The sequence below is a fragment of the Frankliniella occidentalis genome, unplaced genomic scaffold, assembly GCF_000697945.3.
Source record: "Frankliniella occidentalis isolate FOCC.00 unplaced genomic scaffold, Focc_3.1 Scaffold101, whole genome shotgun sequence".
Classification (NCBI taxonomy): Eukaryota; Metazoa; Arthropoda; class Insecta; order Thysanoptera; family Thripidae; genus Frankliniella; species Frankliniella occidentalis.
In genome coordinates this window covers 322,643-346,223 of record NW_026267230.1, presented here as the reverse complement: position 1 = coordinate 346,223, position 23,581 = coordinate 322,643, and the positions used below count along the sequence as shown (strand labels likewise).

At 55.3% G+C, this 23,581-nt stretch overlaps 7 protein-coding genes across 13 annotated transcripts in view; 3 read left to right on the top strand and 4 right to left on the bottom strand.

Moving 5' to 3' along the window:
• Positions 1–19: 19 nt before the first annotated feature.
• LOC113209757 (A disintegrin and metalloproteinase with thrombospondin motifs adt-1-like) lies at positions 20–5,278 on the bottom strand. The gene is made up of 15 exons (XM_026427433.2): positions 4,861–5,278; positions 4,579–4,787; positions 4,132–4,502; positions 3,765–3,811; positions 3,545–3,691; positions 3,112–3,323; positions 2,981–3,030; positions 2,069–2,210; positions 1,671–1,959; positions 1,482–1,577; positions 1,246–1,366; positions 1,049–1,152; positions 813–936; positions 452–627; positions 20–363 (listed from the first exon to the last, which is right to left on the bottom strand). Exons 1-15 carry the CDS (start codon positions 4,948–4,950, stop codon positions 136–138), a joined length of 2,406 nt encoding a protein of 801 aa, XP_026283218.2. The 5' UTR covers positions 4,951–5,278; the 3' UTR covers positions 20–135.
• A 686-nt stretch (positions 5,279–5,964) lies between these two features.
• LOC113209747 (uncharacterized) lies at positions 5,965–9,407 on the top strand. Of its 2 annotated transcripts, none has more exons than XM_052269750.1 (6): positions 5,965–6,239; positions 7,072–7,181; positions 7,383–7,647; positions 7,705–7,879; positions 7,960–8,565; positions 8,645–9,407. In XM_052269750.1, exons 2-6 carry the CDS (start codon positions 7,088–7,090, stop codon positions 9,017–9,019), a joined length of 1,515 nt encoding a protein of 504 aa, XP_052125710.1. In that variant the 5' UTR covers positions 5,965–6,239; positions 7,072–7,087; the 3' UTR covers positions 9,020–9,407. The 2 variants fall into 2 exon arrangements, with proteins under 2 accessions (XP_052125710.1, XP_052125709.1); XM_052269749.1 differs by lacking the exon at positions 5,965–6,239 and adding an exon at positions 6,247–6,901.
• A 293-nt stretch (positions 9,408–9,700) lies between these two features.
• On the bottom strand, positions 9,701–13,811 carry LOC113209749 (nascent polypeptide-associated complex subunit alpha, muscle-specific form-like). 3 transcript variants are annotated; one of them, XM_052269748.1, is made up of 6 exons: positions 13,604–13,811; positions 13,471–13,516; positions 13,289–13,387; positions 12,891–13,216; positions 11,930–12,011; positions 9,701–9,717 (listed from the first exon to the last, which is right to left on the bottom strand). In XM_052269748.1, the coding sequence occupies exons 1-4, from the start codon at positions 13,648–13,650 to the stop codon at positions 12,905–12,907; spliced, it is 504 nt and encodes a 167-aa protein (XP_052125708.1). In that variant the 5' UTR covers positions 13,651–13,811; the 3' UTR covers positions 9,701–9,717; positions 11,930–12,011; positions 12,891–12,904. The 3 variants fall into 3 exon arrangements, with proteins under 3 accessions (XP_052125708.1, XP_026283207.1, XP_052125707.1); XM_026427422.2 differs by lacking the exon at positions 9,701–9,717 and adding an exon at positions 9,727–11,763; XM_052269747.1 differs by lacking the exons at positions 9,701–9,717; positions 12,891–13,216; positions 13,289–13,387; positions 13,471–13,516; positions 13,604–13,811 and adding an exon at positions 9,727–11,763 and having other exon boundaries at positions 11,930–12,014.
• A 125-nt stretch (positions 13,812–13,936) lies between these two features.
• LOC113209751 (dolichyl-diphosphooligosaccharide--protein glycosyltransferase subunit 4) lies at positions 13,937–14,561 on the bottom strand. Its single transcript, XM_026427426.2, has 2 exons — positions 14,375–14,561; positions 13,937–14,300 (listed from the first exon to the last, which is right to left on the bottom strand). The coding sequence occupies exon 1, from the start codon at positions 14,550–14,552 to the stop codon at positions 14,439–14,441; it is 114 nt and encodes a 37-aa protein (XP_026283211.1). The 5' UTR covers positions 14,553–14,561; the 3' UTR covers positions 13,937–14,300; positions 14,375–14,438.
• Positions 14,562–15,141: 580 nt separating this feature from the next.
• Positions 15,142–19,694, top strand: LOC113209748 (casein kinase II subunit alpha). 3 transcript variants are annotated; one of them, XM_026427419.2, is made up of 9 exons: positions 15,142–15,361; positions 16,297–16,477; positions 16,566–16,677; positions 16,760–16,972; positions 17,052–17,246; positions 17,330–17,532; positions 17,609–17,757; positions 17,839–17,932; positions 18,029–19,694. In XM_026427419.2, the coding sequence occupies exons 2-8, from the start codon at positions 16,383–16,385 to the stop codon at positions 17,922–17,924; spliced, it is 1,053 nt and encodes a 350-aa protein (XP_026283204.1). In that variant the 5' UTR covers positions 15,142–15,361; positions 16,297–16,382; the 3' UTR covers positions 17,925–17,932; positions 18,029–19,694. The 3 variants fall into 3 exon arrangements, with proteins under 3 accessions (XP_026283204.1, XP_026283206.1, XP_026283205.1); XM_026427421.2 differs by having other exon boundaries at positions 15,142–15,406; XM_026427420.2 differs by having other exon boundaries at positions 15,142–15,495.
• Positions 19,460–20,571, bottom strand: LOC113209750 (bolA-like protein 3). 2 transcript variants are annotated; one of them, XM_026427425.2, is made up of 5 exons: positions 20,364–20,571; positions 20,119–20,233; positions 19,966–20,054; positions 19,801–19,883; positions 19,460–19,703 (listed from the first exon to the last, which is right to left on the bottom strand). In XM_026427425.2, exons 1-4 carry the CDS (start codon positions 20,406–20,408, stop codon positions 19,821–19,823), a joined length of 312 nt encoding a protein of 103 aa, XP_026283210.1. In that variant the 5' UTR covers positions 20,409–20,571; the 3' UTR covers positions 19,460–19,703; positions 19,801–19,820. The 2 variants fall into 2 exon arrangements, with proteins under 2 accessions (XP_026283210.1, XP_026283209.1); XM_026427424.2 differs by lacking the exon at positions 19,460–19,703 and having other exon boundaries at positions 19,745–19,883.
• A 981-nt stretch (positions 20,572–21,552) lies between these two features.
• LOC113209774 (uncharacterized) overlaps positions 21,553–23,581 on the top strand; it is a 23,623-nt gene continuing 21,594 nt past the window's right edge. The window contains exon 1 of the mRNA XM_026427461.2: positions 21,553–22,259. Coding sequence (XP_026283246.1) covers positions 21,727–22,259 — 533 coding nt within the window. The 5' untranslated portion in view covers positions 21,553–21,726. The remainder of the gene's footprint in view (positions 22,260–23,581) is intronic.

The window sequence follows — 23,581 nt, the reverse complement described above, 5'->3', positions numbered from 1 at the left end:
GGGGCTAACACTCAGACACGAGATGAGGGGCTTTAATATTTTTTAGAAAAGTACAAACTTGAAAAATACGCATTGAGGAAAATAAATCACAAAAATTCACAAAGCAATGTTACTCATTCCACTGCGGCGCGATGCTCACATGGCGGGCAGCTCTACGTAGTCGCGGTCGGACCAGGCGTCGTCGGGAGGCGGGGTGGCGGCGCCCGGCGGCAGCTGCTCCAGCAGGGGGCGGCCGTCGGCGCCCAGGCCCAGGTAGCTGAGCAGCAGCGCCGGGGGCGGCAGGCCGTGGGGCAGCGCGTTCTGGGGCACGGGCACGTCGTCCGTCTGCCACTGCCAGTGCGACAGCTTGCTCAGCTGGAAGCCCTGCGGGACACGGATGCCATCGGCTGAGTACTGGGATCCGTATCGTCGCAGGGCGGCCGCGACGGGCACGCGTTAGACTTTGCCTCACCTCCGGCAGGCAGTGGCGCTGCTGGCAGTAGTAGGCCCCGGACGAGTCGCTGTGGCACCAGGTGCCGTCCGGGAAGTACGCGTTCACGCCCATGTCGTTGAGGTCCAGGCGCGGCGTGTAGTACGACCCGGTGTCGCGGCGCCGGCAGAAGATGGCGCACGACATCCAGAGGCGGCCTGCGGGGCGCGAGAACAGTCAAGCTGGGCGAGATAAAGCGTGTGGCGGGGCGCGCCTGGCAGGCACGCAGCCCATCCGACGCTTGTCGCTTTCATTCACAGGGTTCGATTTAATTCTTTTTTAATGGAACAGTTAATGTTTTTGATATGACATGACATGAGATGACATGCCCCGGGTGACATACCCTGCTCGTGGGGGGCCTGCAGACCCGCGCCGCCGGGGTCGAGGTCCGGGAGCAGCTGGGCAAAGTGGCGGCACTGGGCGCTCGCGTACTCCACCACGGTGGGGCGCCTGGCCTTGGGGCACACCTGCCAGAGAGGAAGCGGAGATCGCGCTCACGCATTACGTAAACGCGATACGTTTCTTTCTGTCGCACTGCCGTGCATTGCGACGGGCCCGACAAAGACAGAAGAAACTCACTCTGTCGTCTTTGCACAGCACCACGTCCACGCTGGACCCCTCGCAGCCCTCGTCCGTGTTCACCGGCCGGGGGTTGGTGCACGACCGCCGACGCTTCTGGAAACCTGTAAAAAACAAATAAGAGTTGCTGACGAGACCTGCTACTTGGTCTTGGTATCTCTAGCTCTCGGACAGCAACGGGCGAGCGAGCGCCTCACCCCGGGCCTTGGCGATGCAGCCGGACTGGCAGGGCTCCGAGCGCCACGGGCTCCAGCCGCCCTTCACCACCTTGGTGGGCTTCTTGCGCTTCATGGGGACGCACTGGCCGCCCTGGCACCACTGCAACACGGACGCGCATTAAATACTTACATTGCATTTCTAACACAACGTTTCACGTTATAAAACCTTGAAAAGGGCCAGGCGCATTTGCTAGGGGTAAGTTCGCTCATCTCACCTTCCCCGCGCCGCAGCTCGTGCCCGTGAGCGCGGGGCCCGCGAAGTAGAACCCGGAGCGGTGCGGCGTGCGGCACTGGAGGTTGTCGCAGATATCCTGCGGGGACACGGCAAGGGGCAAAGGTTCAGTCTAACTGTCCGCAACTTGGGGGTATGGTATCGACCGAGCGTCAGGTTGAGGTGCACGCACCGCCAGCCTGGTGGGGTAGCGCAGCTCGGCGTCGTGGTCCCGGAGCAGCATCTCGCACTGCTTCTTGGCGCTCCACGCCTGGCCGGGCTCGTCCTTGAACATGCCCATGTGGTCCATGTTCTTGGGCGGCGCGCGCGGCCGGTCCATGAGGCACTCGGCGCTCGCCTGCTGCAGCACCTCCATGGAGCACGACGACCACACCGCCTCGCCCTGGGTGCCTCGCGAGGGGGACATGATGAAGCCATCCTTGGGGCAGCTGTTGCTGGTGCTGTCGTGGTGCATGCCCAGGCTGCAAGCGGAAAATACCGAAAGGCGCGTGCGCGTTCGCGTTCGGCAAAGGAGGCAATCACTTTGGCACCTTTTTGAGTAAGCGCGCACCAATCCAGGACGGGACTTACTTGTGGCCGATCTCATGCGCGAGGATGTACACGGAGGTGAAGCCAGCCGACGGGTACGGCTTGCCAAAAACGTTGACGGTGCCCAGCTCCGCGATGACGCACGCATATCGGTCCAGGCAGACGCCGCCCACCGTGGCCAGTCCTGTCGTCAGACCAGGGTTGTTTACGCTAATAAAAAATCGTTAGCGCGCTAAACGTTAACGCTAATGAGACGTGTTAGCGTTAGCGCGCTAACTCGAAAAAAATTCTAAATATTTAGCGCGCTAACGCTAACGCTAATGAAACTCAAGTTAGCGCCATTAACGCCGTTAACGCGTTAACTGACGCAAAACGAATCATCGCCGAAGTCCGTCTTTTCCTGACGAGGACGATGCAAAAACACGAAATTCAGCGAGGGGGAAAAGACTTGTGTCAATCCGGGGTAATCCGAGAGTAATCCGGAGGTAATCTGGTGATTATTTCGGTCGTAATCCAGGGTAATCCGGGGTTATCCGGCGGTTATCCGGCGGTATCAAGGGTTATCCGGGAGTATTCAAGGGGTAATCCGGGGGTAATCAAGAGTAATACCGGGTAATCCGTTGTACACGAGTCGTTCCCCCCTCGAAATTTAGAGCACTTTGAATCGTGTATTGCTGTCACTCTGGCGTTGTCTGGTCGAAAATGTAGTAATTTGACGTATCGCAGGTACCAGTGTTAACGCCGCTAGTTAACAGGCCGCATGGACGGCGCTAGTCGCTAACGCTAACACAACAAAAAAATTAGCGCGCTAACGATAACGCCAACAACAATGACGTTAGCGCCGCTAACGCGCTAATTAGCGTCAACAACCCTGCGTCAGACAAGCGAGTCATGAGTCATGTAGCGGTCGGGGAGCAGCTCTGTGGGCGAAAGGCTGGCAGAGCCGGGACTCACCCATCGTGACGCCGCTCTTGCGGCCATTCTCGTAGGCGAAGAAGTCCAGTCTGCGGGAAAGAAACCATTGAGTAAGTTTGAAAGAGAGAAACGGAGAGCTAGCGCGGCGCGGCGCGTCCCTTGTGCTGTACCCGGACACGTAGAGCCCCATGTCCCAGTGGTGCGGGTCCTCGTCACCCGGCGGGTTGTGCCGCTCGTTGTACTCGCAGAAGGAGTCCAGCAGCGGGCCGCGGTCCCCCTCGTGGTGCGGGAGGTCCTGCGGCTGCGACCGGAACAGCTCTAGCCGCACCAGGGCGATGTCCACGGCCCGGCCCAGGCTGGGGTGGTGGTACAGGGCCTGCACCTGCGGGGGACAAAACATGATTTAACGCCACACTCTTGTGATTTGAAGTCAAGAACGTCAAGGCGTAAGCACAAATGATGATCGAGTGTTTCGTCCTGCGAGGTCGGAGGCGCCTGGCAGGTAGGCAACCCACCGAGGGTCGGGGCACCTGTGCGGAGCCGGTGGCCTACCCCGCGTTCCGCAGGCGCTTCCTACTAAGCCCGAGAGTCCGGTCTGCTCACCCCGTTGAGGTAGGCCAGGATCATGTCACGCAGCTGCGCCTCGTCGTTCGACACGAAGGGAGCGAACAAGCGGTACGCCGCCTCGTCCAGGAAGAGTGCCGTCTCCAGCACCAGCCGGGCCTGCGCGCCGCCGCGCGCCTGCTGCTGCTGCGACGACGTAAAAAAATGCTTTGTAGGCGATGGCGTCCGAGCAGTCGGACGCTCCTGTGGCTGTACTTACATATCGATTCCTCGACGAGACAACAGCCTCCACATCCTGGTGGACGACTGCAAAAGAAAACGAGTTACACAATTACTTTTCGGTACCCCCGCCACCGAGGTTCAAGATCGCACCTGCCCGTCAGGCATTTTCATAATGACCTCGCTATGGATTGCTCTGTGACCCGCATCGTTTGACGCCCTCCGCCCCCCCCCCTCTCTTTTTTCCATCGCCCAATGAGTCATGCATCGTCTCATCAGCAGGTGGCAAAAAATAGGGGCGTTCCGCTGAAAATTATCGCAAAGTCGACGACCTCTGCTGAACTGTCCCCCCTTCCCCTCGCCGCGAGCGCCATTTCCCTTGAGGCTCATCGCTTGCCCAGGCCAACCTGAATCGCCATCGGTGAAAAGGTAGCGGTGCCGCTCTAGTGGCACCCTCTTGATGAGATGCGGCACCCGGCCAGCGTCTTCCACGAGCCCGTTGCTGTCGAGGTCCCCACCGAAGTGGTCGTGCAGGCGGTCGGGCAGAGGCCAGATCTCGAGGGACTCGTTGCCGCGCAGGATGAGGCCGTGCACGGTCCTGGGGTGGCACAGGCTGAGGGCGGCCACCATGTCCTGATCGTCCCGGTGCAGGAAGTGGCAGCGCGGGGCGTCCTGCAGCGCCCCGTCCTCCTCCGAGTCAAGGTCCCCGCCACGGCGGACCACTCTGAAGCTCGGGGCGATGAGGTGCCGGTTGCGGCGCAGCGTCAAGCCCACGGGGCTGTGCAGGGCAGGGAGCGTGTCGCGTCAGGTGGGGCGGCGGGAGAATTCAAATGATCTCCCGAGACCCGCCTTACCTGCCGAACGCGTGGAACTCGTAGGGGAAGGCCGCGCCCTCGGCCTCGACACCACCCTCTGCCTCCACGGCCTCCACGTCCTCCAGCTCGACGGGCGCGGGGTGCGCGGCGGGCAGCAGCACCACCTGGTAGTCCGGCAAGTCCTGGGCGAGGCTCTGGCCGAACAGGCGCACCAGCTCCTCGGGGGTCAGCAGCTCGTGAAGTCTCGGCTGAAAGCCGATGGCTTGCTTAGGGGCTTTCGAAGCGACAAAGTCGTGGTTGGTCTACTCGGCCAGAGTTTACCGTGAGCGCTCGCGTGAAGCTCCCGCCTAGCAGGAGAAGCAGGGCCAGGGCTTTGGCCAGGTAGCCGGGCGACATCCCGGACCCCGTCATGGTGTCGCGTCAGCGGCTCGTGGGCGAGTGGCACCTTCGGGAGGTAGGTGCAGTGGTGTCCCCCGACGGCAGGGCGTCGAGGCAGTCGAGGGCGTCCGCGAGCCCAGGGGCATCGACCTGCCGCCTCACTCCCTCCGCCGGGGGACCGTGGCCTGGCGGACAGAGAGGTGACGAGCCCGCGAACCGCGGCCTCACACGCCACTAATGCCTGAATCTTCAAAGGCAGGTGTTCTGGAACCAGCGGGGTGGGGCAAAGGGCGCGGGGGAGGGGGCCGTACTGGTATAGGTGCGACTCGATGCGGGGCCTAAGCCCAGGCGGGTACAACGAATCCTTTATTGCACCCCCGATGCGATAACTGCCGCTGAACGACTACGAGCCGTCCAACACGTCGACCACGGCTGCGCTATATCTGCATGCATTAAATAAACGGACTTCGACGGTTAGCGTTGTCGGTTGGGGGACTTCAGCTCTCTTTCTCTACCATTTTTTTCCTGTTCGTTTATTTTATCAAACTACTTTTATCAGTAAGTTTCGACAACGACACAGTAGGAAGTCGGTGACGTATCATTTACATAATATCGGCCACTGTCATGAACAAAAATAGTAATAAAAGAAAGGCGACGTACCGTACACGCCTCCATTCTCTCTTCGCCCTATTTTAAGGAGATGAGATACCGATAACTGTAAGGGTTACGAGACCCCTCGGTTTCGGAAAAGTAGGCCAAATCCTCTAAGGGCGGATTGTCATCAACCGCCTTCTGCCTCCATGGACCATATTGAACGATGGACACGCCCTCCCTTACAGCCACCTAATCGGGGATACCCCGCCACAGGGCACGAGAAACGCGGGGTACCAGCGGCGCTGCAATGGCTGAACAGTGGGCGGCGTTACAGCCAGCTTGGGTCCTGGCCGTTCGGCGTCGCTATTTTTACAAACGACTGAGGTATTTTCGTACCCCCGCTCCGCTCCACCCCGCTCCCCAGCGCCCCGCCCCGGCGCAGGTTCGCGCTTAGCAGAGCGGCAGTGGAGTGTTGTCCGACATGGACGCCGCCGTCGCCGCCGACGGGACGTGAACGCCGCATTTTTCCGTTCCGGCCCGCTCCGCGCCGTGGACATCAAGAATTCTTTATTCGCCACCGAAACCCGGGTGGCTGATAACGGCTGAAGCAGTGACCTACTCCGGATATCGGCGACGAGGCCCCGCCGGGTCCCCTCGCCGCCGCGTGTGTGCAGCTAGCCGCGCGGCCGGCAGGGGGCTCCCCGTCACCCCTGGCCGCCGAGACAGACGTGAGTACCCGGGGCCGTCAGCCGCAGCCGTCACCTCGGCGGGCTGGGGTGGGCACGCCCAGGCCGCCTGCAGGCGAGCGCCGTCTGTGCCATTACGATTCACGACCGGCGGCCAGCACAACAACACTGTCTGCCAGCCCCGCGGCCCGCGGCCCGCCCCGCGCCCGCCAGCACCCCCTGACCCGCGTACGGCGGCGCGGCGGGGCGGGCCGCGGAGGAGACGGGTGCGCCGTACCGATAAGCGGGGAAAGAGAGGAACAAAACAAAACAAGATGCGTGGAAACATGCTTAAGCGTGCCGCGCGGGCGGGGAGAGGGCGGGGAAAAGGGAAAACAATAAAAAGAAAAAGACGTCGTGATGGTCTTGTCGGGTTGAGGAACTCGGCACGATCCACTTCCGGTATTTCCGCACTGACCAACATTCGGCTCGATCCGAGTCACGCCATTCGTTGGCTGATCTCCCGGGGCGATGCATCCCGCCGACTGGGGGGCGGACCGTCCGCGGCAGGATCGGGGGCGGGAGCCGGCGGCCCGGGTCGCTGTCATGGGGGCCGGCGTCGTTGGGGGCGGCGCTGGGGGCGGCGCGGGGGCCGCCGCGTCCAGAGGACTGCGCAAGGAGGCCGGCATCGTCGTTAACCTGTCCTCGGGGAATATCCGCGCATGGTAAGTACGGCTCCAGCCCGCAGAACAGCCTTCAATGCGTCACGGGTCTCTGTTTTTCGTAATCGAAGTAAAAGACCAGTATGCTCTTCAAGCTCTATGACAATTGGAAAACAAAATGTTCGATTTACGTGCAATACTTAGTAATGCACGACTGCACTTTTGCGATGTAGGAGGGCCCAGTGCGGGATGGCGGGGCAGGCGGGGGCGGCGCGGTCGGGGTCTCCACCGGCTTTACCGGCCCCTCCCGTCGGACCGGAGGTCGACAAGCTCCGTGGAGAGGGTATGTAGCTTGACTGTAGATGTCAAAACTAATATTTTTATTACAATGGTTAGCTTTAATTTCTTTTACCGAATAATTTATGAAATAGGCCGTCTAACTTTTCTCGAGCATTAACCAACTTTAGTTTTGCATGTAATTTACACTTTGTACACTTTAGCTGTGCTGTTCGAACTGATGTTGGAGAACGCTGTCCCTTTGTAGACGTCTCCGCGGGCGGCGACATCCTCGTCCCTCCCGTGCTGTCGCTGCCACCGGAGGCCCTGGCGCACGTGTTCGCCATGCTGGAGCCCCTGGAGGTGGTGACGGCCAGCCAGGCGCACCCGGGCTGGCTGGAGGTAGCCAATCAGCTCGTCCTGGGGCCGCGGGGCCACCTCGCCGTCCGGCTCGACGAGGGGTCCAGCGTCGCCCGACCTGACACGGGGGACACGACCTCTGCCGACCCCGCGGCCGCGTCCAGGACGACCAGGCTGCACGTCCACACTCTCTCTCTCTCTCTCTCTGCGGCCGCGTCCAGGACGACCAGGCTGCACGTCCACACTCTGCACCTCGTCGGCGTCGTGCCCCGTGGCGTGGAGGGGGTGCGGCCCGCGCTCCTCGACTTGGCCAAGACGATCCCGCTCGACAACGTCAGCGTTGTCTGGCTGCACGAAGAGGGAGTCACCGACAACGATGTTGTTCACCGGACGGAGGCGAGCCAGGTACGGACTGAGACTTTTGAGACTAATTTCCTGCTTTTGTATTATCGGGAGGTCACATTCTCTCAACATGAAACTCGCAGCGCGCCACCCTGGACGCCATCCTGGATCTCTGCTCGAGCGTGACGAGCATCAACTTTTCCAACGTCCGCCAGAGCGCCACTTACGTGCGTCTCATCGTGGACGCCGGGCCGCGGCCCAGCTTTAGGTCGCGCTTCGTGTTCACGGAGCTCAACCACCACGCTACCAGCGTTCTCGGCGCGCTGGACGAGCTGGGGGCCTTCTTCGAGGAGACGGTTGTGACGGTGTGGCGGCCACAGCTGTCCGTGACCGCCTTCTACCCCCACTACTGGGAGAGCGGGTGCGACCTACGCCTGCCGTACCCCTCCGAGGTGAGGAAGCTGTGCCTGTACGGATCCGGGCTGCAGGCGACCGCCTACCGGAGCGTCGGCAGCATGGCCGCTTTGCAGGAGCTGCGGCTGTGCGACGCGGATGGCCTGGGCGACGAGGCGCTCCTGGGTCTGGCCAACAGGGTGCGCCGCCTGCGCAGGCTGGCCGTCCACGACGCGCCCGCCGTGTCCTCAGAGGCCTGGGCGGCCGCCCTGCGCGGTCCCGGCCTGCGCCACCTGGAGAGCCTCGAGGTGGCCGGCTGTCTGCAACTGGACGATGATGCGCTCGGCGCGCTTCAGGTACGACACGACGTCGAGGTCCCCGGTCCTTGTCTACTTCGCGTTGTTCGTTTTCGTCTAACATTCCCTCCCACCGCAGGCCGTGGACGCCCTGGAGGAGCTGACGGCCGTAGCTCTCGACCTGGAAGGCTGCGCCAAGGCGAGCGGCGCGGCGGTGAACGCCCTGGCCATCGCCTGCCCCAACGTCGAGTCCCTCACGCTGGTCGTGGCCTTCTCGCCCAGCCTCGTGGACGCCCTAGAGCGAGCGCCATCCCTGTTCCCGCGCCTCAGGCGCCTGGCGGTGCGCGTCCAGGGTTCCGGCTGGCCGGGCAACCCCAAGGAGGCGATCGCGGGCGTAGACCGACTCAAGCGGCGCCTGCGCGCGGCCTGCCCACCCACAGTGCACATGGACGTTAGTCTCACCTTTGTCAAGTTGGGCATGGCCGTGTCCAGCACTCCGGACCACGACCACTGAGCTGATGCGGTCCAGTTGTACTCAGGCGTCGCATGGGGTGCCTAACGAGTCGGGCGCTCGCCAGCAGGCGTGTTCGTGTTGGAGAGGAAGTTCCAATGGATACTTATCTAGTCAAGTTCCCAAGCCATAATATTACAAATAGTATTTTTTAAGTCATCCCTTGACTATAGCTGTGATATTAACTGTGTAGTAACACGTTTATTACTTTTATGTATTTATTTTTACGTGAAATTAGTATGGATTCAGGCATTTTTGAAACAATTGGAAACGGATGTTTACTTTTGTTTTGTAATACACACTGTTGAATGAATTGCTACTGATAGGTTCCGATTAAAACTAAGAACTCTGGAGTTGATAGAATAAAAACAATAAACATTTAAGAAACAAACACGTTGTAAGCTTATTACATGTTACATTTTATTTTTCTTTATGTATTTTGGTTTACTTTTTTCCCATTTTTTTATTGGACAGGTACATGGCTGATGGTAGAGCCGCTACCCCGAGCGAGCCGTCCTGCGCAGGTACTGGGCCGGGAAGCAGTCCGGGAAGGGCTGCTGCAGGCAGTCCTTGCGGCCGCGGCAGCCGCTCAGCGGGCACGAGTCCTGCAGCCCGTTGCGCCGCGGGCACTCGCAGCGCCGCAGCACCTTCCCCATGCGCACCTCGGCCTGGGCGGCCACCGGGGTGCGGGCCGGCCACTCCTGTCGGGCACGACGGAAAGCAACGGCCTCAGAGAGTGTCGATGAAGCTGTTGAGGAGCCGCACGCTCTGGGCGCTCATGGCGCTGGCGGGCCCGGGGCTGGCGCAGCTGGAGCAGCTGGCGGGGGCCGGCATCTGGGACGTGAGGGTGAACCAGGAGTGCAGCAGCGGCCGTGAGCGCGGCCGCGCCTGCTGGGCCTGCTGGCGCACGCGCGCCTCCAGGGCGGCCGCGCACCGGGCCTCGCCCGCGTCGCGTTGGCGGCGGCCTCCCCCCCGGCACTGGTCGCCCGGCGAGGCCTCCGTGTCCTGGCCGACAGCCTCGTCCTCATCGGGCAGAATGCTTCGCCATGGAGGCCGTCTGCGCATCCGCGGCGAAGGCCCCGTCGCCGTCGCCGGCCGCGGGCGCCGCCGCGGTTGAGGCCGTGGGGGCGTCGGCAGAGACTCCACCACCGGGCTTGGCGGCGTGTCGGGCGCGCCATCGCCGAGGACAGCGCCCCGCCACGGAGGACGTTGTTGAAGCGTTGGCATCGGCTGCGGGGTCGTTCGCTGTCGACGCGCCTGCGGTAGTGGTGTGGTCGGCGCCGACGCAGGGGCCGACCGGGTCGCAGGCTCTTTCGGCCCGGACGACTTCCGTGTTTTTCGCTTGGTGCGAGTGAACCGGCGACGGAAGTTGCTCATGCATGGAACGACTGGTTGTGTCGTGAGCACTGTTAGGTCATGGCCACCCCTCCGCCTCGGGGACGGCGTCGGAGCGGTGACGGGCCGATTGGACGCTGGCCGGCCTACGATCGATGTGGCTTTACTGGGACCGCTACCGCTGGACCCAGGGCGCTTGGAGATGGAGCCGATGGAGCCGGCTCGGCTGGAGGCCGTGATGACGATGCGTGGGCTGGGCGACGCGGCGGGGCTTGGGCTCGCCCTTCCACTCGTCCTCGGGCCCTTCCTAGCTGCGGTGGACACGCCCTTCGCGACGGTCTTTGGGGCGCGCTCCGCTGCTGCCGCCGCGGCCGCCATGGAGGCCTCCACGGCCCGCCGCGTGGCCTCGCCCAGGATGACCTTCTTGTAGAGCGCTAGCCACGACGACTTGAGGGGCGCGTGCTCCTCGGGCACGGCCGACACCGGCTGCGGCTGGGTGTCAGGAAGACTGTCGCGTTCCCCTGCTGTGGATACGCCCTGGGCCTCCACGTCGACGGCCGGTCCCTCTGATGGTGGCGCAAGCGGTAACGCATCGTCTTCAGCCTTCTCGTCCGTTTGGTCCTGGTGCGCAGTCTCTGCGACCAGGGTCTCCTTAGAGGAGGCCGCCGACAGATTCTGTGGTGACGTGACGATGCTCTCCAGGTCCACGGGTCGGTCTGCCATGGCTGCGACCTGCTCTGGAGTTACAAGGTCGGCGGCCGCGGTAAGCGGAGCCGTGCTGTCGTCGAAACGCGGGCCTGTAGAGCCCCGGCGGGCGTGGACGGCGAGCCGGCGACTGAGGGTGGGGACGGTGACGGTGACGTAGCGGCCCAGGTCCCAAGGCGGCTGCAGAGCGCTGGTCATGGAGCCCGTGACGGAGCCGCTGAGTGCGCTAAGCCTGCGAGCAGCCGCGGGGGGCAGCCTGCCCCTCTCGACGAGCGGCCCCCAGCGCAGCGACGTGGGCAGGCGCACGGGCACGGGCGGCCGCTGCGTGCTGCTCACGTTGACGGCGCGCGCCGCCCGGTAGGCCAGGGTCAGCTTGTGGCGCAGCAGCACGGCGGACGCGGCGACGTGCGCGGACACCGGGCCGCTGGCGGGCAGCCCCGCGCGCGTCTTGGACATGCTGGCCACCGTGGGCCGCGCGTACGACGCGGCGCCGGCGCTGCTGCCGCTGCTCACAGACGGGCGGCGGAGGCGCCTCGGCGCGGACCCCGCTCCCTCGGCCGCAACCCGCTTCCGGCGCCGCCGCCTGTGCCGCCGCCTCCGGCCCGAGCCCGAGGACGCCCCCTTCCTCCCGCGAGGGGCTCGCGACGGTCGCGGTGCGGAGGGCTGCATGTCGCGGGGGGAGGCTGCAAGGGCTGTGGCTGTGCTCACTGGAAAGGGACGCAGGGCGCACGCTCACAGCCTCAGGGCCGCCCGCCGACTCCAGCTCGGCTCACGATTGCAGGCTGCTCATGTTCCTTGCTTAAACGGACCACCTTCGCTTCTTAAGGTACCGACGTCCCTTTGAATTCAAGTTCACTGCAATTAGGAGCTTACCGGGCAGGTGCAGGAGTTGGCGATGGCTGCCAGGGGTGGTGCGTTGGTGTTACAGTCGGGCACGCATACGTTGCTCATGGGGCTGCGGGATAGAAGCGGGTTTTCTCATTAATTTTCCATTAGCCCGTTTTAAGAACAATAGAAAAACGCGTTTAAAATTAGTTGGGGTCTCATGAACACAAAGCCCCGAACCACGATACCTGGCGTCGAGGACGTTCGCCAGGTCCCGCAGTTTCTGGACGAGGGCGGCGCGATTCTGTGCCATTTTTGCTTTGGTATATGGTTAGGACACGTCACTTGAAAATTTAGAGTCTGTTGAGCCGAAAGGGTTTCGAGAAGTTTTGAGCGGAACCGGGGAGCCGAGCCGGGGCTACACTTTGGTGGGCGTATCCATGACAACAGGAATGGATTCTAAAATGCAACAGGCGGCAGGCGGCCCGACGCGCCTGCAGGGCGCACGCACTCAGGGGATGGTGGTGTCGTTCTCTCGGATCATCCCCATCCCTTCCCTGTACGAATGATCAAACGTCCCGGCCGCCCGCATGGGGCCCATGCACAATAACGCCTGCAGCATAGGCAACCGTCCGCCTGCAAACACACGGCAGGCCACCCGCAATGCAGTCCGCCTGGGTGTAGGCAACGCGCACTACACACAGAGAGTAGAACAGACTGGCGGGCCGTGCGCGGGTCTTAGGCCTAAGAGTTAACAACCTACGTTTCTTAGGGGTGCGAAATTTTGTCTTATCATCTGGTATTCACATAATTTACCGACGGTACGAAACATGCACTACAAACAAATGCGATGAAAAGAAATTCCTCAAAAGAGCCAAAGGCGTGTTTTTTGTGTCTCTTTTTGATATTGGGGGAGGGGGGGATATATTTAATAAAGACATTTGCTAGACCTGTATCAGGTTCCAGAAATATACCCTTCATAGATCTACAGTGGTGTGTGCAAACTTACCGTCTGGTATTCCCTCAGGTGGGCGTGCAGGGCTTGCAGCAGGCGGGCGGGTAGTCGTATCGGCAGTACTCGGGGGTGCGGTCGGGCAGGGTGGCGTACTTGGAGAGCTGCTTGCGGCCGAGCACGCACTGCGGGAAGGGCAGGGCCGCGCAGCCCTTGTCTTGGCCGGCGGCGCCCTGCATGGTGTTGGCCAGCATGCAGCGCCACGACAGGCACGAGTCCTGCAGCCCGTTGCGCTTGACGCAGTTGCACACCGGGTAGTGCTTGCCGCCCCGCAGCTCCGCCTTCATCTGCGGCACCGGCCTGGCGGGCCCCGGGTACAGCTCCTGCAACGAAAGGATGTGAGAGGCGGCGCGTCCTCGACGCTGTCCTGGACATGCCCGCCGCCCTCTGCTCACCAGGTTGACGTACAGCTGCCCCATGATGCGCTGCCCGGTGGCGTACAGCGGCAGCCTCCTGCCCGGGGTGGCGCAGTCCCGCGGGGCCCGGGCGGCGGGCTGCGCACGGGGAGGGAAGTCCGCGTCACGCGAGGCGTCACGCCGTGTGCCGCCGGGGCCGCGCGGCACGACGCGTTACTCACCACATTCTGCTGGTAGGGGACGCAGCAGCATGACAGCGGCTCGTCCCTGGACAGGGGTGGGTAGAATGAGAGAGGGAGGGAGCGGGGAGCAGCGGTGAAGGTGGCCACGGGGCTGCTTTACGTCAAAACTTACAGGACAGCCTCTCCCAGTTTGCTGGTAAGTGCCCGAATGTCGTCCATTATTACTAAATTTTAAAAAATTGTCCGGAGAACTTGTAAATTTGGAAAGTTGTGGTCTAAACTGGTGTAGGGTGTGGGTGTTATTGCAATGTAGATTTTGCTCAGTCCATTGTTGCTTGGCATCCTAGTACATTCTTGCAGCATCTTCCCTGGTGGTAGGAGGTAAAATTGAAGTAGGCTGGAATCCCTGGAATCTACCAAGAAAAAACTCATCTCTACACACTTTCTATCCCTACTGTAAAATGGTTTATAGGAGGTAATAGTTATTTAGAAAAATTAACCATAGTAGAAGTGAGGAAAATTTATTCATTTATAATATCTTCATTTCATAGTAGCTTATATTTATTAAAATTAATTTATAGAGAACCTTTTCAGAAATTCACACACAACAGAAAAATAATCACACGACACAACACTAAATAAAAAATTCATGGCTCCAAAAGCAATTTGGAGAGGAATTTAGATACACATTTTTAAGGGGCTCTGCTTGCTTCTTATACTAATGGTAATTAAGTTTAATAACATGGAGAAAAATGGAACCAGCTAAAACTTAAAAGGCCCAATGTAATTGATGAAGAGGTGTACCGTGTGCCGAGGTGCTTCACTCCCATAGCAACCAGTTGTGCCGTGCTGGTTTGATCCAGTTCTTCCTGCAGAACAAAATTTATTTGTGATAACAAAATAAGATTGATACATTTCAGTTGAAAAACTTTCAGTTACTCACATATCACACAGAGTCCCAGGAATTATTTTTTGTACATGCTTTCTCAAAATGTAGCAGATCCATGTTATAACGCACTCTTTGAACCGTTTGCAGTAATATAGTGGTACAAAACCACTAGTAAAAATAAGGTAACTCCCAACACATTGGCAAAAATAGCTAACTGCACGTCAGTTATCATGGTGAAATTCTGTAACAAAAATATAACAATGTGATGTAACAGGCAAAATTCAGAATACGTGAGGACTTGTACTGGGTCGTAACTTTTTAAGACCAAGTACTGAACCAATAACCATGAATGAGCATGAGTTTTAAGGGCAATAGGTATCAGACAAAAATTTTGACAGACAGTGAATATCAAATCCGTGCGCTAGAAATAAAGCATTCGGTGCGTCACATCAAACAATTTGGTTCAGTAATAGTTTACAGAGGTGAATTAAATTTAATAATAATGATGGGCGGTTGCCTTGCCGGCAGTGTCAAACGGTAAGATAAGTGCAGCAGAACCGAGAGACGCGTCAAACACGACCACGATTCCAGCTCAAAAACAAAGACCAATTTTCCCCTCCATTTCCATTAAACACAATTCACGCAAAACTGTAACACACCTAAATTTGTTCTACGAATTACGTGGCAACACCGACAAACGGATTACAACCACCAAAATGTCAACACAAGAAGCAGAGAAAGAAGAAGGAATGCGTCACTGTCCTTGTCTTTGAGAAGGCTGTATTCGAAATACTAACGTGCTGCCATCTGTTATTGCTATCCGTAAACGCCCATTTCCAAGCGAGGGGTGCGGACGAAACGCATCAGAAACCTCGTTTCTCGTTTTCCGTGGCGGGCGCGCCATCTTGGATTTACGCCGGCACAGCGCTGATTTTACAAGGAAATTTGGACCAAAGTTACCGCATATTGAGCTCAGCTCTATTTTCTAATTCGTAAGGAAGACCCCACTACCCTCAATCATTCGACTCAGGAATGCAGTAGGTACGAAGAATTCTGACAGTGAAGAGAGCCGTAGGCTTGTTGAAGGTATAATGGCGCATGGAACGGCTAGGCTTGTCTAAGTTTATCCCCGAGTTGAGTTGATTTTCCTTGTTTTGCTGCGTTTGCCTGATTCCGTAAGTGTGACGTTATTATCCCTCTGTGTGCTATGACCTAAGTTTGTGCGTCAATGATGCTCTTGTTACAACCAAATCGCCTTCGAAAGTTGAGCTGCAAGTCATGGCCTACTGGATTTATGTAACTTTTGTCGATTCGGAAGGTTTCATCTGCCTTAATTGCTGTGAGACTAACGTGATAATTACAGCGGCATTGCTGTCGTTTGCTTTCAATTAATTCAATAACTCAGATTTTGTCGATTTCGACTCTGTTTTGATTCCACCCTAGTGCTGGGATGGGCCGCCACATAACCTGTCATAGACCACACCGATCAATTTCTTGTACGCTTGTAGTTATTTTTACCCTCCAAAGAATAATTAGTCTTGATGTTAAACTGTGGAGTGCCTCTAACGAAGATCGGTCTACTCTGACGCGTCATGAAATGAGCTATGTTACTGAGCAACAGTTAATCAGTAGGGCACATTTCAACCCAATCTGACTCAACCTGTTTCCCTTTAACTCTAGTTATCTTTCTAAAGATGTTTTATTCAACCCTTGCTATCCACAATGTGTCACTAATTTACTGAACAAACCTTGGAACTGTATGAAGCCATCAAATGAATGAGAATTTTACTAATGTTAGTGTTTTGAATGAGAGCTGGAACTGAACAATGTTATGTTCCGTACAGAAATTAGTATCTTAATCAGATCTTATTATCTTGTCTAGTACATATTTGCAATGTCATTTAGACTTACATGATTATTTATGTTTCTATTTTCTTTTGGTTCACTACATAGGTTTTCTTTCAACTGTTTGACAGGACACATTTCGCAAGCTTATGTTGGGCGCCAGCTGCTTGAAAGCAACTTCTCCTTTATTCAAAGTTTCAATCCGTTCATCCGCAAAATGGCGTTGCCCAGTAGGGCACGAGTCTATGCAGAGGTGAATTCTCACAAGCCGCGAGATTACTGGGACTATGAATCATATGTTGTAGATTGGGCGTAAGTTGCTATGAGTTAATGATGTTTTTCTGCCTCTGTGATCACATTCTGTCACTCAATTCTGTTATTTAATTGTTTCTATTTTTAGGCAACAAGATGACTATCAGTTAGTGCGCAAACTTGGAAGAGGGAAGTACAGTGAAGTGTTTGAAGCAATGAATATTGCCAAAAATGAACGATGTGTAGTCAAAATATTAAAGGTAAGTCTAAATTACTCTAGCTGGTGTAATATTCGCTTTTGTATTGTTGAGTTGTTCTTATGTGTATTCATCCCCCACTCAGCCTGTGAAGAAGAAGAAGATTAAGAGAGAAATTAAGATCTTGGAAAATTTGCGTGGTGGCACAAACATAATCACACTGCAGGCAGTGGTGAAGGACCCGGTGTCCAGAACACCAGCACTCATTTTTGAACATGTGAACAACACTGACTTCAAACAGCTGTATCAAACTCTAACAGACTATGACATTCGTTACTATCTGTATGAATTACTGAAGGTAGGTGTTTTAATTTTGGGTAAGATGTATTTTCATTCAGTTTTATTTTTGTGATCTTAATTTATTCCTTTCCATCCAGGCTTTAGACTACTGTCATAGTATGGGAATCATGCACAGGGATGTGAAGCCTCACAATGTCATGATTGACCATGAGAACAGAAAATTGAGACTCATTGATTGGGGTCTTGCAGAATTCTACCATCCAGGCCAAGAGTACAATGTCCGTGTTGCAAGCCGTTATTTCAAAGGGCCTGAGTTGCTAGCAGACTACCAGGTAATTAGCTTACGTTGGATGTTTTAAAATTTCATTCTGAGCTCTGGCACTATCCCATATTAAACATTGTTTTTCAATTCCAGATGTATGATTATTCTCTAGACATGTGGTCTTTGGGTTGCATGTTGGCTAGTATGATCTTCAGGAAAGAACCATTTTTCCATGGACATGACAATTATGACCAGTTGGTGAGAATTGCCAAGGTGCTAGGCACTGAAGAATTGTTTGAGTATCTTGAGAAGTACCATGTTGAACTAGATCCTAGATTTAATGACATTCTTGGCAGGTAAATGTCTTCCCAGATTAGTTTGAAATTTTTACTGAACCCATGTCATTGGCTAATTTTTGGTGTCTTTCCTCAGACATTCACGAAAGCGATGGGAACGTTTTGTCCACACTGAAAATCAACATTTGGTTTCCCCTGAAGCATTGGATTTCTTGGATAAACTCCTACGATATGATCATTATGAGAGGCTGACAGCACGAGAAGCTATGGAACATCCTTACTTCTGTAAGTCTTAAAACAGGTCTTCCTCTTTAAGTAGATTCCAGCAGTCGGTGAATCTAATGTTTCCCCTCTTGTTCTGTGTAGACCCCATTCTAAAGGATCAGGGGCGTCTCAATATGGTTTCTTCCTCACCTACTCCCATGTCAGGCACTGGGCCTGCTGGTGAATAGGATTACAGGTAATGACTTTTTCTTTTTAACTGTTCTTTAAATTTTCCTGTATTTTTTATATTTTCTATCAATATTTTAATATTTTTTACATATTTTTATTCCAGGTGGAAATTTGGTTAATTTTTACTTGCCAACACCACCTGTTATTTTACCAACATCAACTGGCAACAGTAATCTACAACCATGACTATGAAGTGGTTGTATGAAGTAATTATTCCAACAAACTAGAAACAAGAAAATGAAGTGATTAGCATTTTTCCGTAATGGAAACCTATTTAAATGGTAAAACATTTTGTAAGGTTACCTGCTGGACATTTGTTTAAAGAAGAAAAACTGGAAGATGTTTCTTCATTTTGACATGTTAAAGATAATTCAGTAAGATCTCTTAAGCATTTTATGTATCTATAGCTGAGGATTAAAACAGGAGCAAATAGAAAATGTTGAAGGGGCTGCTTGTTTGCTACTGCTTTAACCATTCAAAAAGCTGTAAGAGCACTTACTGCATTAACTATACCATGCACTTTAGTTACTTCAGATCAAACAATCTTGTATTGTATGTGTGTGTGTGTGAATGTGTGTGCGCTTGTATGGCTGAATATCTGTGGACAAGTTGCTGTTGGCTGCATTTTTCAGTTTTGATTCCGTACTTGGGAGTTTGATCTGCTGTTTTCATTTAATGTACTTGCAATTCTCTATTATTTTAACAGAACATAGTATTGGAATTACCAGGGATCCAGCTGGTAATCAAAATTGCCAATTGACACTTGTCACACAATTTACTTTACAGCAGCTATAGGTCTAAACTGTACCTTTCAGTCTTTTTAAATGTTAGTTCAAGTAATTTAATATAGAGATGCAAAACTGAATACTGATAGTAGGAAACTTTGTATTTGAATTACATTGGGAAGAGTGTCCATTGTGATTATTTTGAGGGTTCTCTTAAGCTCTCCTCACTTTCAGACACCTAGTTCTATACTGTACATGAATGTCATTAAACATCTTTTATCCCAAGACAACCAAATTTCGTCTCATTTTTTGTGCAATTTATTTATTGTAAAGTCTTGTATCTTTTCTAGTTGAATGGAAAGTATAGCTCAGTTTATGTACTAATGAATTGTCCTACAATTGAGGGCCCTTATCAATTTTCTTTCTACCCTCTACTTGAGTTAACATTGTGATATTTGTTCTCAAGCCTGAAAGCAGCTTTTGTATGGATAAGAAACCTGACACTTTTCATCCGATCTAAATGACAAGCATGTTCTGGCAAAAGCAAGAATACTCCTAAGCTCTGAATTCTAACAGAAGCAAAGTCTGGAAATTTAAGGGTAATTATTAATGTACATTTTACCTTGTATACCTCAGTTCTGTTGTGAAAAATCATGCATATATTGGGGTCTGAAGTGATAAAAAAGAAAAATCACTGTTGGGGGTACTGGAATGACATACTTTCATTACAATTTCATCTGGGAACCTGTAAAACCTATTTTCTCGTATATTTTGTGTGCACTGCCCACTCACATTGAGTTCACTGTGTATATTGTGTTTTCTTTTTTTTAATTTTTATTATATTGAAATCTAATCCATTGTAAACATTGTGACATTTTCCAGTGATAAACAGCTGATGTTCCATGAATATTGTTAGCATTTTCTGTGGAGTTGTTCATTTCCTGTATTGTGGACTTGTTTGCTTCTTGCTGAGTGCATGTGACATTTTTGTTGTATATATGTGCCGATATACAGCAGCTGATTAAATGGATGTTATTCATTTTCTTTGGCAATCTGATCATTGAAAACAGTACAACACTTAGCATGAAGACAAATTGATTTTGTAAATATTTTGTGTACATATTTTATTCAATTTTTTATCATTACTTACTATATTACATGATAAGGAAGTCATGAAGGAACTGAAGTATTGATCCTTAAGCCATGCATATCTTTAATTTCTTCTTTCAAAGCCTACATAAACAAAATAATATTTTAATTATGAATGCAAAGTCAAAGATTACATGACACCACAGAGAAACATCAGTAAAAATACCTCATTGACCATCCTGTGCTGCTTGACAATGTTTAGGCCCTTTAATTCTGGAGCTTCTACAGTGATATCATACATTGCACCACAGCCACCTAGAAAAGAACAATATTGTAAGGGAATATTTTTAAAACTTCAAAAACAGCTCTCTTAACTTGCCTGATATGTCTACTACTTCAATCACTTTGGCTTTAGGGAATTTCTGTTGAAGAATGCTTTTTATTTTCCCTTCACCAGAGTTTGTTGAACATCCTCTAGCAAGTATTTGGGTAAACTGTAACAAAATAAGAAGCATACTGTCAAGATGCGAACAACAAGAAACCTTTGAACATTGTGGGTTCTATAACTTCTTTTCTTTATTGTGTAAATGTGCATAACCTAGTTTTAAACAAAAATTTACTTACAAAATACTGTCTATGGGACACTAGAGCGCTTATCCTTGAAAACATTGTTCTATGAGGCGTAAAGATAGAAGAAGATTTATAGAACTGTCATCACCTTTCCAGTGCTTTAAATTTGAAATTATGTCAAAGAAAACATGACCGGTTTGGGTTTGGTTTTGCTTTGAACTTTACAAGAAGAACAGTTCGAAGAAGGAAGGAAGGGTGGGAGGGGAAGGGGGGTGACCTTGGGATGGCTGCAAGGCGCTGCTGCAGCGCGCGAAGATTCAAACACAACCGCAGACCGTGACAGCCGAAAAAAACAAAAGCGAGTCATGAATTCTTGAACTTTTGTTGACAAATTGTAAACTAAAACTTTTTTCTCTCTTGGTTACATCTGTGAGTGAAGCAGCACTTTAATTTATTGAGATAAGGTGTAAATCAGTCAGCGGTCAGCAGTGATAGTGAATATGCCGCTGACTAAATTTATTTCAGACAAGCCATGATGATGTATCCTCGTCAGTTCCAATCCAACGAGATGGTGTTTTGCTGTGTCGAAACAACCAAAAAGAACGATCAAACGTTCGTGTGTCGAGTCGATCCTCGGCCGGCACGAGACAGGCTAGGAGGAGTGGATGTGGAGCAACGAGCAACGCGTGTCCCCTTTCTCATTACCAGCGCATGACAGCCGGGCCGGGGCCGGTGGAGTATGGGTGTATGGGTGCGCGCTGGGGCCGACGAGGGCCGTGGCCACAGAATTCAAGAAGACAGCAACAACGGGGACGAGGAGGCCCGGGGGCGGCTTGAATAGGAGGGCGCAAGGCGAATCCATATTATTTCAGCCGCCACCGCGATGACAGATGGCACTCTGGCACGGGAGTCCCTGACGTCACGCAGAACACCTGACGTTTCCCCCTCCCGCCACGCCGCGCCACGCCACGCCCGGACAGTGCAGTGCTTTACCTGGGCCTACTGCACCAACAACTGTTTCGCGGGGCGGAGCACAGTCGGGCGGGGGTAAGCTACGGCCCGGGGGAAGGGCCAACGGGAAGGAGGGGAGGCCCGAAGCTTGGCCCGGCCCGTCCGTAGGGCCCCGCTCGGGCACGTAAGGTGCCAGGTCGAGGCCCCCGCAGCCCCCGCCCACCCCGCGGCCTGGCGCGGCGTAGCGCGGCCCGGCCCGGCCGCTCCGCCGTCGGTATGCGCGACGTGCCCGCCGCCCGCCCCTGCCCGTCCCGTGCCCCGCCAGTAGCCGGTCGGCCGCCGCGACGTGCGAACCAACACGGAGCGCCGCGAGCAACGCGAGCGCGAAGGAGTGCGTACGCGTCCTAGAGGTGAAGTGGAGCCGAAGAGCGAAGTGTGAAGTGGAGGCGGTGGCGCGCCTCGCGTCATGCGCGACAACCCGTGGCCCAGCATCCCCCGAGGACTGCAGCACGCGCGCCGGTCCCTGCGCTCCCTGGTGGCTCAGGCCAAGCGCAGCAGCTCCGGGTCGACGCCGTCCCCGTCCCCGGCGCCCTCGCCGTCCATCCCCAGTTCCCGCCCCCGGTCGCTGTCCCTGGCGCCGCAGCAGCCCCCGCGGGCCTCCCCCTCCCCGCGCACCCCCAGCACCCCCAGCCCCGGGGCGCGGCTCCCGCCCACCGCTACTGGATACGCGAGGTCGCCGTCGACGACGCCGACTCGGGCGGGCGGCATGACGCTGCCCCCGCAGAGGCCCGCCCGCCGCTTGCCGGTGGTGCACAGCGTGAGGGACTACCCCGAGCACCTCAACCCCTTCCGGGACGATGTCGACGAGGACGGCTCGGCCGTGCCGCCGCCCCTCCCCGGCATGGAGGACGACGAGCCGACGCTGAGGCCGACCCAGGACAAGTTTGGCACGTGGACGGTGCCCCGCCGGCGGTCACACCTCAACTTCGAGCAGACGTGGTGAGTCACGGGGACCCTCACGGGGACCGTATCCGTCAGCTGACGACGCTGTGTGACGGCCCGCAGCACGCGACCTTACTCACGGTGCGTGGGCGTGAAATGGAACGGTTCATGTTATAGTCGGGAGGGGAGTGGAGGGGGGAGGGTCGGCCAGGTGGTCAGAGACACTTCGCCAAAGAAGTATAAGTGTGTCCACCGCCAGCCGAGTGCCGGAGTGCCCAATGCGGTCTCCTAGCGGGTCGCGCGCCGCTGCTGCGCCAGCGAGCGTTTCACCGAGGTTTTGCCCTCCTGCTGTATTCCCCCGCCTCCATTATGGTGCACAAAACATGCCGACGAAGAAGGCTGCCGCGCGAAAAACACACACGGAGAATATTCGAGGGACGAAATACGCATCGTCTGAAATTTCTCTTATGAATTAACTGAGCGCGTGCGCGTGCGGGAGGCGGAGCGCCCGGCAGGTAGGCAGCGACAACACTCGCGTGTCGTGCGGGCCGGCCCAGCCTCAGCGCCGGTGACACGTGTGGTGTGGGAGAGCAGCGCCCAGCTCTGCAAGCTCTGCTGCAGCGCTCTGCGTCTCCGTCGGACGTCTTGGATGCCCTCGCCCTCCGTCTCCCTCGCACGCCCGGGTTATCGCCGGCGGGGTATCTCGCACAACACCGGGGCCGGCCGCGGGCCTGTGGCGGGCCCGAGCGCTGCTGCTGGGTTATCCGGGGGGGAGGCTGCCAGTGATGCTGTTTGCCCTCGTTCATGCGAGAGTAAGAGAAAGTGCATCGGTCGTCTTCGTAGTGCCCTCCATGTGTGCGTGTGCGCTGCAGTGAGATGCGATGCAGCGGTGCGTTGGTTGGCCCGCGTGGTCCCTGATCGCATATCGCACGGCGGTGCGAGGCGGGCTGCAACCGACGTGACGCACTCGCCGCGGGTGCGCGCGCACGCATCCGCGCGCATTCGTTCGTTCATTTAATTATTTATTCAAGAAGCATCCCTGACGAAAGCAAAAGGCGATACAGGGCAAGCGCAAGCCGCAGGCAGGCTCCGCTTACTCGGCGCCATCCTCCCGCGCTCCAATCTCCAAGCCAGTCTAGCTAGCCGGCGGCCAGGCCTGTACCCGCGCGCATGAACGCCCCCTGTTGTAACTTGGACGGCGCGCGGCCCGAACACCGCGAGGGCGTTGGCACGGAGCGAAGCGCGGGCAACATAGTCTCTGCTCGCGAAGGAATGCAAACTGTACGAGTGTTCGAAGGGCGGGGCGGGGCGGGGCCTGCTCGCGAAGGAATGCAAACTGTACGAGTGTTCGAAGGGCGCGGCGCGGTGGGGCGGGGCGG